This window comes from Rattus norvegicus, chromosome 18, assembly GCF_021556685.1.
Source record: "Rattus norvegicus strain SHRSP/BbbUtx chromosome 18, alternate assembly SHRSP_T2T, whole genome shotgun sequence".
NCBI lineage: Eukaryota > Metazoa > Chordata > Mammalia > Rodentia > Muridae > Rattus > Rattus norvegicus.
The window spans coordinates 57,382,789-57,396,462 of record NC_141551.1 but is presented as its reverse complement, the minus strand read 5'-3'; the positions used below and the strand labels follow the sequence as shown (position 1 = coordinate 57,396,462).

The 13,674-nt window shown below is 43.2% G+C and overlaps 1 protein-coding gene across 13 annotated transcripts in view; it reads left to right on the top strand.

The window, feature by feature from the left end:
- The window catches only part of Ablim3 (actin binding LIM protein family, member 3), a 119,492-nt gene that overhangs the window by 37,323 nt on the left and 68,495 nt on the right, over positions 1-13,674 (top strand). For all 13 annotated transcript variants that reach the window (XR_015642309.1, XR_015642308.1, XR_015642307.1 and 10 more), the window contains 1 exon segment: positions 7,416-7,553. Coding sequence is in view for 5 of the 13 variants with exons in the window: in NM_001191698.1 (NP_001178627.1) it covers positions 7,416-7,553 (138 nt within the window). In the remaining 8 variants the exon portion in view is untranslated.

Sequence of the window (13,674 nt, the reverse complement as noted above, 5' to 3'; positions counted from 1 at the left end):
GAACACACCCGGGGTGCTTTGGGTTCTAATAGACTCTGTAAGCTGTAGGATGGCAGCTGCTACACCCTGCACCCCGCCTAGGTGTGCATTTCTCTGGGCCCCGGGGCCTTGGCAGCTCACTGCTGAAGCAGTGGGTCCTCTGCTTGATGTTTCACCTTGCGACAGGAAACTCTGCTGTTTTTATTACACTTCTAGCCAATTATTCAAGCTGTTAGATCGGCTCCAAGTCAGCTTTGCTGCTCTCTTAATTAGACTCCAGCGTAGCATAGGTGCCCTTACTTTTTAAAGACTATTCTAAAGGCACTCTATTAAAACATGGGAACATTTTTATCTCCAAGGTCAAGTGACCCTTGGGGAGAAGGAAGAGAAGATTGCACAGGTGGCCCACGGTAGAAAGAAGATAACTTCTTAGTTGTCATGCGTACTGAGTGTGGGGGGTGGGGGGGACCGGACCTATGCCATTACCTGCTTTAAAATAGAGTAATAAATCTGGTAGCATAAAACAGAGTTTAGTTTAAATGTAGGACCATTTAGTAAGGGGATAAAGAAAGATGGGAGACGAGAAACTCAGAAGCAAACGACAAAGGCAAAATCATTTGTTAATTAGAATGAGCCTTACAAATCACACATTGTCTACGAGGATGCTTGGTGGCCAAGAACAGAGCTGAGGCTCGAGAGATCAAAGGATTTATCCCAAAATCAGAAAACTAGGCAGCAATGGGGAGGAAAACAAGACCCAGGTCGCCACCAGCCCTCTCAGAGAAAGGCACATGAAAGCCAAGAAAGATAGGGAGGAAACACAGGTGCGGAAATCAGGTGCTGAGTCAGACTTACCCAGAGCAAACCAGTGTTGGTGAGGCTGCAGTGGGGACCCTCACACACAGTTGACAGGGATAGAAATGAGTGTAGCCATTATGCAAATCAGCATGCAGGTTCCTCAAGAGCTAACATTAGACCTGTCATATGATCCAGCCATACCTCTCATCAGTATGTACTGAAGGGATCTGCATAGGCATACAACAGGCATATGTGCATACCATTGTTCATGAAATAACGTCACTAGAGTCAAGTCAAAAAATCAATTTAGGTGCCCATCAACATATTAATGGATAAAGAAAATGTTATCTATCTATATATGTATATATATATACATATATGAATATATACAAGAATATATATTACAAATGTATGTTTTTAGCCATAAAAGAAAATTATTCTTTGCATATATATATACATAGTATATGATTTTTAAGTGTATATGTGTGCCTCTCAGTACATATCTATGTACCACATGCACGTGTATGGAGTGCCCATGGAGGCCAGAAAAGGGCTTTGGATCCTGGGGCCTTGGAGTTAGAGATGTTTGTGAGCCACCTGTAGTTGCTGAAATGGAATCCTGGGCCTCTGGAAGAGCAGCCAGTGTTAATCACTGAGCCATCTCTCCAGCCCAAAATATCAGTGATTTTTACACAGCTTAGAAGCTTTTGTTCTGAGATCAAATTCAGGATGTGTAAGTGTGTGTATAATTGGTACTGATTACAAATTGGATTTTTTTATATAACTTTACAACTTTGCGGGTGCGGGGATAGAAATGAATAATTTGGGCCAGGAGGTGGTACAGGATTAGAGGTGGCACACACCTATAATCCCAGCATTAAGGACACAGAGGCAAGAGGATCTCTGAGTGATGCGTTTATAGAAAGATAGTCAGGTATAGGGGAAGGGGGTGTGAGCCCATGCTGAGGCATCCCTTTCCCCTGAGGGACCAGCCACAGGACAGTATAGTATAGAATAGAGTTTATTCAGGAGATGGGGAGAGGAGTTGAGAGGATGGGGGGGGGGAGAGAGAGAGACAGAGAGTAGAGAGTAGAGAAGTAGAGGCAGGCTATGAGCACGTAGGAAGGGGAGGGAAGGCAAGAACAAGAGCAAGAGAGAACAAGAGAGTGAGGAGGGGGCAAGCAGCCCCTTTTATAGTGAGTCAGGCACACCTGGCTACTATGGGTTGGAGCTTAGACAAAATGCTACCACTGAGTTATAAGCTAACTTCAGGATTACATTAGAGAGACCCTATCTTGAGAAAAGATAATATGTCAACGGTGGTATCTGAGATAATTTACATGTGCTGGTTTTATATAAGCAGAACTCAACCATACTTAATTTCTTTTCCTCTGCCTGATGCTATCTTTTGAAACTGTTACTTTACTTGCGCTGCCCAATATGGTAGCCACTAGCTACATATGGCTACTTCTGTGTTAGCCTGTGCCAATCAAAATTAAGTTTAACTCCAAATTCAGTTTCTCAGTCATGCTAGCCACATTCCAAATGTCCAGCAGCTACCTACGGCTGATGGCTAGTAAACTGGACCGTGCAGATACCTGCTGTTTCTGCCACCCCACATGCACCTCTAGATAACACTTTCTAAGTGCTGATAGCAGTCGTGACTCTCACCCAAATAATTCTAAAAGAAGCCAGAGGTTCCCTGAAAGCATGTTGAGAATATATGACGCAGTCTAAGTGCTTAAACTTGGCAATGCCAAGTTACATCACAAACAGAGCTACTGTCCCATGAGGCTTGTCACCACCCTTACTTGGTGCTCTCGAGGTCAGGGTCCTTATACATGAGGTAGTTTGGAAATCTGTATGTAAATCAACTTGGAATCTAAAAGACCTTTACTCACGAGACAAACGTGATAAACCATAAGACCGCACCTCACTACTTTGTAGGTTTAAAAGAGTGTGTGTGGTGGGGGGCGGGGTGTGGAGTAGCCAGGAGAAAGTCAACTGTCAATCTCAGAGTTTGGGATGTGGGGCAGTTCAGTGACAGAGCTTGCTGGGCATGTGTAAAGCCCCAAGTTCTATCTGCTGGCTTCACAACTAAAATCCAAATAAATCAATATTTCGAAGGAGCTACAGATGGGTGGAGGACACGTGCTCTCTACCCGTCCCCCCCTCCACACACACCTACACACACAAAAATAAGATTAGGTTAATTCCCTAATCTAATTAGCCCAAAATACAAAATCTCACTGGAAACAAGATATGTGACCTATCTCAGGCCAGCCTCCTTGACCCAAGAGGTCTCGTCGACACTCTCTGGTTATAAAAATGGTCTTAGAGCTGGGTATGGTGGCATACACCTTTAAGCCCAGCACTTGGGGGAGGGGGAGAGACAGGTAGATCTCTGAAAGTTCCAGGCAAGCCTGGTTTACAGAGTAAGTTCCAGTATAGCCAGGGCTGTTAACACAGAGAAACCCTGTCTCGAAAAACCAAATTTAAAAACAAAAACAAAAACAAGAAACCACCCTTTTCTAATCAGCCTCCATCAGCAACCTGAAAGAAGTCTTGCGGGGGTGCATAGGTTTCTGCTAATGATCTACTTATAAGCGCCACACACTCCTGGAGTCTTGGCCGTGCACAGCATCCTCAGGGCAACATCCTTATCCTGGGGAGGGGGGAGAAGGGGGACACAGAGAATAGAGTTAATGTTTCAGTCCACAAAGGGCCATTTTCCTCGTCTACCCCCTCTAATTTTATCTCTTTCTATCAGATTCAAAGACTGAATTCTGATGGAGGATGATGCCCACGATGCTACTTCCCTAAATTAGAAAAAAATGAAATTGACCTTGAATGGTGCCTCCTGAGCTATAGGACAGATTGAATAAAAGCGGCAGATGAGCACGTGTGCTTTTGGTTCTGGTAGGGAGATCTGAGAACCTTCCAAGCTCTCCTCACGCATGGGGATGGCTGTACTATTTGTTCTGATTTCATTTCCAGGCTCACAGCTTTGCTTCCCTTGGCAGTGGTATGTCACCGTGCTGCTCATATGAGTGGGATTTATATTTTCTCACAAACCAGAGAAGAGAAGGGAGTGCAATATTTTCCAGGGGACTCAGAGCAGAAGCTAGAAAAAGAAGAAAAATGGATTAGACTAAAGAGAACATTTCATGAAACATTCTAGGTGAAGAAAATTGTTTTGAGCTATGGAAGCATGGTGGTCATGATTCTAGTCAACATTTCCAGGACACACACACACACACACACACACACACACACACACACACACACACGTAGGATGATGTCATTAACAGGTGAAGGCAGTACAAGATAGAACAAGGCCTACCATTGGACAAGAAGGAAGGATGGGCAGGAGAAAAGTTTTAGAGAGAGGAGGAGGGACTGGAGTGAGAGAGAGGAAGAAGAGTGGAGAGAACATGGAGGCAGATATTAAGATTCCTCTCTGCACATTTACAGGTTGTTACGAATATTCTTAAGGGATGGATGTGTGTCTAGATGAGCAAATTATATATTATCAATTGGATCGCTGGTTATTGTGTTGTGTGTTCTTTCATGTGGCAACTTATGTTTAAGAGAGTGTGTAGTGACTAGACACGCTAACCTGCCACGAAATTGGGATGTGTATGTTTGTCATGGTGGCAACCTGCCTTGGGAACTAGATGGGTAGAGAGATTGTTGCCAGGCTCAGAGAGTAGCCATCAGCAGTGTGATATGGGATGGAGCAAGGCGGGTGAGCCCCCTTGCTGACTGAGATGAAGAGATCTACCAGATATCTGGGGGCACTATAGTGCCAGACCTAGGGCAAGATAAAAGACAGCATTTTTGATAATTTTACAGCAACACACACACACACACACACACACACACACACACACACACACACCTGGGTGCACACATGGATGCACACAGAGGCCAAAAGAAGGTACTGGATCCTCTATAGCTGGAGTTCCAGGAAGATGTGAGCTGTCTGACCTGGGTGAAGCAAGAACTTCTAACCACTGAGTCATTTCTCAGCCCTTTGCAGGGCACTTAATGGACTTTTCCATGTTAACTCATTCAAGTGATTTACTGATCTCTTTACCTGGCTAATCAATGCATTTCTTTGATTTACTTTTTCTGTCTTTAAGATAGAAAAGAAAAAGATGAGCAATGGTGAGAGAGATTATGAAATTGAGTCAGGCGTCTTGGTGAGACCCATATTCTTAGCAGTTGAGAGACAGAATCAAAAGAATTATGAGTTCAAGGACATTGTGTGTGTGTTGTGTGTATGTGTGTGTGTCTGTGTGTGTATCTCTCTGTGTCTCTCTGTCTCTGTCTCTGTCTCTCTCTCGCTCTGTGTGTGTGTGTGTGTGTGTGTGTGTGTGTGTGTGTGTGTGAATGAAATTTCTTTTTCTCCCCCAACCCTAGCTACCAAAATGTTCAGAGTCCAGTTTCAGGGCAAAATAGCCAGGTCATGGCCCTCCAGCACACTTGTGATTTAGGACACTTGTAAGGAGGAAAGAATCAGAAGCTCTATTCTCTTGCCTGTAAACAGAGAAGAGTGATGAGGTGAGCTGTAGAAATCATAGCCCTCTTGACCGTGAAGCTGGCTTGAGGATGATGTGGGCAATGCCAAATTTCGCTGGGGAAAACATCAGGTTCCAGGTGGATCAAAGAGAACAGTTTTGGTTGTGCTGCACTAACAAAAGGTCTTGGGTTCCATGACAACAAAGACTGGTCCTTGCTCATGTTAGATGCCCATGCATGGATCCAGGCTCCAGTATCCTGACACTATCAGGACATCCTTCACTTATCCCTAAGTGAAGAGAAAGACATTATACAGATAGAATACTGGCTCCTTGAGGGAAGGCACACACAATTTCCATTCACACTCCATTGCCAAATAAGTCACCATCCAAATGCCAGTGAACAGACTTCAGCTACACTAGGTTAAGAACCTCTAAAGGATATTATCTCTGGATCCCTCTGTAGTTCAAGGTGGCTGAGAGTCCAAGAGAACTTATAATCCACTCATCCATGAAGACTGCATGTGTAAGTGGTATTTTCAGGACAAGAGTGGACCTTCTAACAGAGTGAGAACAGATGGTGTTTAACTGTGTCTCCAACTTTGAGTGGAAATAAAGGAACTGAGGTCATGAAAGGTGACTAAGGCTACCTACAAGAGAGATTAGATTCCTCAAAGGCAAAGTTGCTTATATCAGGTTATTAATCATGCTCTTAATATAATTTCAACCCTGAGGTCTTGTGGTCTAGGCAGGAAGCTCTTATTCAATTCCAAGTGACCAGATTTCAGGGTGGGTAAACCACCTTACATTTCTACATAAGCAACCAATTACATCTCAGGGAAAGTAGATCTCTAACATAACCATGAACAGATCTGAACAGGAGATTAATAATAGTGGATAGATCAATGACCCTTTGCATAAGTATGCTGTATAAGACTTCTAAAGTATTGCTATGGTCATTTCAGAAATTACTGGAAAGTCTGCCGCAATCCAAAGTCAAAACTGATTTAACAACTTCTTTGTGGAACTCAAGTCAACAACTCAAGCATCAGTCTTTACAATCAGACATCCTAACACAGCACAACCCAAAGATACACTTATTTGCTACTTGCATGGTAAGGCCTGACAGTTGGAAAATAGCAGAGGGCTTTGTTTTCCATGATTAAGCTATTATGTTTCAATGAGAGGAAAAGACCTTGAATATCAGTAAAACCACTGTAGTTCAAACATACCATGGTCTCAGATCAGAGTCAGCCTTCTTTAGCATTGCATGTATGATGGCATGAGCAGTGTGGCCAATGCCCATAGTATCTTCAAAGACAAGGCTGAGGTAAAATCTCACAGTTCAACACAGCTGAGCACTGCCAGGAACACCTAGATTCACAACACATTAGTACTACTACTATTACTACTATTACTACTACTACTACTACTACTACTACTACTACTACTACTACTACTATTTTGCTGCATGTTCAGAAATCTTTGGCTGTTGCCAGATTTTTTTACAACCCACCCCGACTCAGTTCCATGACCCCATATGAAGCTTTGACCTGTGGTTTAAATACAGTAACAATGAAAGGTATAGTACAGGAAACACAAAATGAGTAACAACCATCTGTTATCATGGTCAAGCATTCTGTACTATGTATAAGAGTTTGTGCTTTCTATGACTGGCAGTGAAGTGGGTTTGTTTGCAGGCTATGAAGTATGGTCCTTGAAGTCAGCGAAGGAAGCATCAGGCAATAGGGCCTTCTTAGCTGACGCCAAGGGTCCCCATCATGTATCTGACCTTGGCCCAGACCTTATACAGCACATGTCTGTACACTATTTCCGCTTTCGTTTCTCTTCATTCAACAGTTGGCTTCTATGGTTGCAAGGAAAAGCTATGTGCATGCCTGAGTCTTTGCCTGTTGGAGGAGGCCAATAGACTCCTCTCAGAGCCACCCAGTGCCAAGCTTGGCATATATAACGTGCTGAGGACTTCTGTTTGTTGGAGGGATAATTTCTACCCTTCCTACCTCTTATTCTTCTAGTTAAGGTTATGATGACTTAGGACTGACTTCTCAAAGAATCAGAGCCTCCTAGACACTGATCTCTTGTTTCTATTTACAGTTCCTTACCAGCAGAGTCCGTACAGTCCCCGGGGCAGCTCCAACGTCATCCAGTGCTACCGCTGCGGAGACACCTGCAAAGGAGAGGTGGTCCGTGTCCACAACAACCACTTCCACATCAGATGCTTCACTTGTCAAGGTAGGAGGCCATCCATTTCTCAGATGCTCGGCTGCCCCCTGCCAGTGCGTGCTTCGGGACAGGAAGAACAAGTTGTTGAGATGGTATAAAGGCCAGAACTCTCTTCAGAGAATTCTTTTTTTTTTCTTTTCTATTTTTCGGAGCTGGGGACCGAACCCAGGGCCTTGTGCTTGCTAGGCAAGAGCTGTACCACTGAGCTAAATCCCCAACCCCTCTTCAGAGAATTCTTGAAGCAGTGTGGAGCTCAGGGAAAAATTCCAGTGAGATTAGGGATGGATGGATGAATGGATGGATGGATGGATGGATGGATGGATGGATGGATGGATAGAAGGATGTGGGGGTTAGGAGAGAACTTGACCACCTCAAAGAAACAAGGGCCGGCCAAGAGAAAAGGACAATCCTTAAGGCTAACTTCTACATCTTTAAAGACTGTGGCTTGTAATTGTCAATCAACTGGAGAGTGAATGTTAGTGTAAGCTATCATTGGTAAACCCGGCCTGGCTTTGAGAGATGCAGCCATCCTGTGGCCATATGCGAGTCCTCAAAGGCTTAAGACTGATGAACAAAAAGATCTGCCTTGACCTTCCTGAGGTTTGTCATTTGCAAACAGATGTTCTGGTTGCTACAGTTTTTACCCACATAGAGCTGACTCACAGTGTCCTACAGCCTACGCCCAGCCTCGTTCATAGTTCCCAATCAGAAAGGATCCCAGCAGCAGGAAGGGAGAGGAGGTTGGCTAAAAGAGAGTCCTGTCGCCCACTTCCCTCCAGGGTCCTGACAAATACCTCTCTCCCCCTGAACCTCCTACCTCTGCCTCCAGGCTGCCAAACTCACAAAGCAGACATTCCCAGGAAGGACTGCTTGTGGATTTGACCTAAAACCTGTGGCTTTCACCTGTTGATCATAGACTTGTGTGCTCAAAGTTTGATGTATACTTTCTGCTCACCTTTCCCTATGGCTGAGCTTCAGGCAGGCATTTGTAACCAGGGTTTCCCATGACAAACGATATCACAGGTCCTCCAATTGAACATCATCTGAAATGACTCCCACCTGTGTCATTATCTTGACACTTTCTCTTTGATCCATTCTAGCTTGTCAATATTATCCATAAGTCATGATTCCCAGAATGTATCTCAGTTCTCAAGGGTAGACAATCACAGCAACACTATGTTTCTATCAATGGGACTCACACTGACTTGATTTCTTAAGGATCCAATTTTTACCATTAACTTATATTGAATTCATGGTCAATGGAAACTTTCAGATCTCTTCTTATCAATAATTACCTGAGTCTCATGGCTTCCCTTGCTATGAAGAAAAATCCTAAATTCCTTCCTTTATGCTCCAACTAGGCTTTGCACTGAGCAATATGTATTTCATGTTCTCTAATTCATTCTATAGAGGCACATATAGGATATATTGATTTGTATGGTTTAAATTTTACCTTATTTATATTCAGAATTGGCAGACCCTTTAGTACAATTGAGCTCTTCAAGTGTTTTGGTGAATGACTATTTTTACATCTCCGAAATTGGAGCAGGACAGGAAATAAAATCAATAAAGATGTGTCGTGTGTCTCTGCGATTAATTTTCTAAAGAAAATGTAGGCGGTTAACTTTTTGCCTGCACGTGGCTTGTCACTTCCTGGCCCTGGTCTGGCCTCATTTGTGTGATGGTGTCAGATCTCTAAGCATAACGGGAAGATACTCTCCAGTGATTAAGACCTTTAACACCCCAGCTTGGGACATACTTAATGTCCTGCTATTGACAAAACAAGCCAATAGCCAACCCAGATTCAAGCTCCTGGAGAAACTTTGCCTCTCGTGGGGAAATCTGAAGCCTCAGATCTCAAGGATGTGAACACACAGAAGGAATAGTGTGGCCAGGTCAACAGTCACAACAAGGAGGTTACAGAGTCTTTTTTGATGGAGATTTTTAAGGAGAAAAATAGACCATTATTTTTTTTCTGAATATTTCTAGGTCAGATGCTCAGAAGTAAAACAAATGACAGGGATTAGGGTTTCCTTCACTAACAAGGAAGCAGATTCGTGGCCTTCGATAGGCACCTCATTTAAAATTCTGAAATGTCTCTGCATGCCTGTTACAACTCTTTCTGCACTGTGCCAGCATGAAAGGAATGAATCTACAGAGGTCAGAGACAATCAGGAGAGCTAGCAGTGGAACAGCCAGTGCCGGATTTCATCCCGATGGTCAGTGCGAAGCCTCGGAGATAACCTCACCTTCATGTCTAAGTGGATCATGAAGAAAAACAAACCATGCTAGAGCCGCCAAAACTGGGATTTAATAGGAGACACAGAGTGAGGCCCAGCGGGAGAGCACCTACTCACGGTGCATGATGGGAGAAGGAAGTGTCTCTGGAACCAAAGAGGACAGCAAGGAAGCTTGCCTGTGGGTGCAGGGCACTAAAAGGTCTATGCAACTGTTGAGAATCCATCCTTTATGCGACTCATGGACAATAATGATACTATGTATTTGCTATACATAAGAGTTGAGGTAGGGGTTGGGGATTTAGCTCAGTGGTAGAGCGCTTGCCTAGCAAGCGCAAGGCCCTGGGTTCGGTCCCCAGCTCCGAAAAAAAAAAGAGTTGAGGTATATTTTGTTTCTATGAATAATTTTATTATCAATATGCCATTGATAGAAAGGAAAACGCAACAGGTCCCTACAAAGCAAATGGAGAAGCATTACTATGCACACCAAGAAAGCTAACTCTAGAGCAAGGAGGAACCTGGAAGTGCACGGGGGAGGGGTGGACGGAAAATCAAATAAATGTTAAATGAAAATGAAATCTAGCAATCACACGCACAGTTGTTGAATAGCCTATTATCTGGGGGGGAGGGGGGGTGGAGACTTCAAATTCCAGGCCCCAAAACAAAACAACTACAAAATAAAACAAAATTCTAAAATAGGAAGGTGGAGGCAGGGGCACTAGGAGTTGGAGGTCTTCCTCAGCTACACTAAGTGTGGGGCTAGCCTTGGGTATGTGAGCCCTCTGAGAACAGAATGATAAAAGCTGCAACCAAGCACATGCAGATTAGGGACTCGGGCGTGTACTGCTGAGTCTACAGGCTTCCCTGTAGACTCAGGAATCCTTGGAGATTGGTTCATTGTGTGACATACCATTTCTGCCTTGATACCCGAATGCCGAGCCTCCTTAAGACTTCCAGGACTGTGGGAAGCCAGGGAGTATGGTTGTCCCACATGGCCCTACCCTCCAGCCCCAGTAGAAGCACCTGTGCTCACTGAGCAGAGAGGAGATCTTCTCAGGTGGATGGAGAAGTCCCTGGTTCTCCATCCTTGTTTCAGGCATTGGTAGTGAAACGACTAGCAATGGTAGAGCCAGAGGCTGAGCCAGGTAGGGTAGGACAAGGACTCAAGGGTACACGTTGTCTACTAGTGCAAGGCTGGACAATAGGCATGCTCAGTGGTGCCCTTCTTGTGCCTACACCATTAGAACCAGGTCTTAAGTTGCGCCACTCCACAAGGTTGAGTCTGGTGGCCAGGATCTTGCCAGCCTCCTAGTGAGGGTAGGAGTCAACTTTCCAGTGTTTCTGGTGCTGCTTCCTGATGGTATTGATGACTTGGTAAATAGGAGAGCAAGGAATCCCGAGTCAGCTACTTGACTAGCTCGGTTCAGATCAGTTCAAGTGTTTTCCAGAGTCAGAGAGGTGACAGAAACAGTGGAGAGCAAAGTGCATTTTAGAATACACGTCATCTAATAATAATTAGAATATATGCTATCTAATAACTGTATAAAACCCTTTAGGGAAATATAAAAGAAGCAGCCTACATGCGTCAGAGTGAAACCTCAGATCATCAAAGATAAAGAGATAATCTCAAAAGTAACCAGAAATAAAAGACAGGTCATCTGCATATGAATGGTAAATGGGTTGACAGTTGACACTTTAGTAGGAACAAACAAGCCAAAAAACAGCAGGATGAACTTTTGTTGACTGGTGGGGGGAAAAAACTTGTCAAAGTAGGATTACATAATCCCCAAAACCACTTTTCTAAAGCAAAGGAAACCCCACCTGTAACACCATACTTACTGGTGAAAGACTGAATATTTCCCTATAAGAGAAAGAACAAGCCGGGAATATCTGATCTCACCACTTCTGTTCAAAGATATATTGGGCTAGGCAAGAAAGCTAAATAAAAGTATGCAAGTTGAAAAGGTTGAAAAGGATCTCATTGCAGATAAGATGGTTGCATGTATAGCCAAATCTATATAATGCATGAAAAAAAAAAACTGTTAGAACCGAGAGAATGACATGTTTCAGAACACAAGATCAGTACTCCAAAACCATGTGTGTGGTTATGCACTGGCGATCTGAAAATAAATGTGGGAAAGCGTGGAAAGGTAGTAGCTCAGTGGTAGAACACTTGTCTAATATACAAAAGGTTCTGGGTTCAATTCCCAGCAATGCTAAAAATAAAATAAAATTGAGGAAACAATTCCAGGAGCTGCTGAGATGGCTCAGTGGGTAAAGGCGCTTGCAGACAAATCGGTCAGTCTTTGAGTTCGATCCTAGGAACAGGTGTGGTAGAAAGAGAGAATCGATTCCCACAAGTTGTCCTCTGACCGCAATATATAAACATATATAAACAACATCACACACACACACACACACACACTAAATAAATAAATAGTTTTTAAAAAAACTACTTACAATAGTAAATATATACAAATAATATAGCAAAATATAAGAATTATAATGACAGCTTATGTAGTGGCACACAGTATCAACAGTGTCTACATGAGAGAGAAGGGTCAGGGCAGGGAGAGAGACCTCCTTATAGGAGAACTAACTGACAATGCCACCGATTACACACAAGACCCTGTTCAAACCTAAACCTAATTATCTTATGGCAGCCATCCCCAAATACCATCAGCATGGAGAGCAAGGCTTCAACATATGCATACGTCACTCCGTAAAATCCATATCAAATTACAAAGAGCAAGCAATGAAGAATAGCATTGACGTCTCTACACTTCTCACTCTAAAGGCTTGGTACAAAGCTAAGCTGCGAGCAGCGTGGTGTTAGTGCATGGATTGACACCCCAATCAATAGAATAGAATCAAATGTCCAGAAATAAACCCCTTATATTTACGGCCAGCTGATTTTCCACAAGGGTGCCAAGATAATTCAATAGAGAGAGAGAAATAAAGAACGCCCTTTTCTATAAGTGGTTCCAGGAAAACTGACTATTCACAGGCAAAAACAAAACAAAACAAAACAAAACAAAACAAAACAAAAAAAGGACAGGAAATAGATTGTTTCTTACAAACGCATAAAAATTAACTCAAAATGGTTCAAAGGTGGAACATATGAGCTAAACTGTAAAATTTTAAAGAGAATATAGATGAGTAAATCTTTGTGTCCTTTAGCATAAAAGGATACTCAGCAAAGGGAAAGTAGGCAAGTAAAACATCATCAAAGTTTAATCATTTTATCTTCAGAATATACACCTGACTATGATTTGAGACAAGTTCTCACTATGTAGCTCTGGCTAGCCCATAATTCGCTGTCTAGACCAGGCTGACCTCAAACTCACAGAGATCCACCTGCCTCTGCCTCCCAAGAGCTAGGAATAAAAGGAGTGTGCTACCACACCTGGCCTAAATACAACCTTAAGAATGTGAACATGTAACACCCCAAATAGAGGAAGATATTTACTCGTCAGATATTAACCAAACGCTGGGTCCAAGCTGTGTGAGGAATTCTTGTCATGAATTTCAATAACCCAACTTTAAAATGGCAGAAGGATCTACAACGACATTTCTCCAAAGAGTTGTGCAGATGTCCCATAAACCCATAAAAATGCTCAATGTAGTTAGAATTCAAAGACATCAAATCTAACCACAATGCGTACAGGTTCCCATACATAAGCCCAATACAAGTGTCAAGGAGGAGGAGGTAGAGACATTGGGCCCCCTGTCCATTGGTGGAAATATAAACAATTGTGCTCTTTTAGAGACTGTCTGGCAGTTTCTCAGAGGGTTGAGCATAGAACTCTAACTGTTGTTCCTAGGTGGTTTTCATTTCAAGAAAAGTTGACAAGAGTAAAAGACTGGATCCCCAAAACCCATGTAAATGCAGA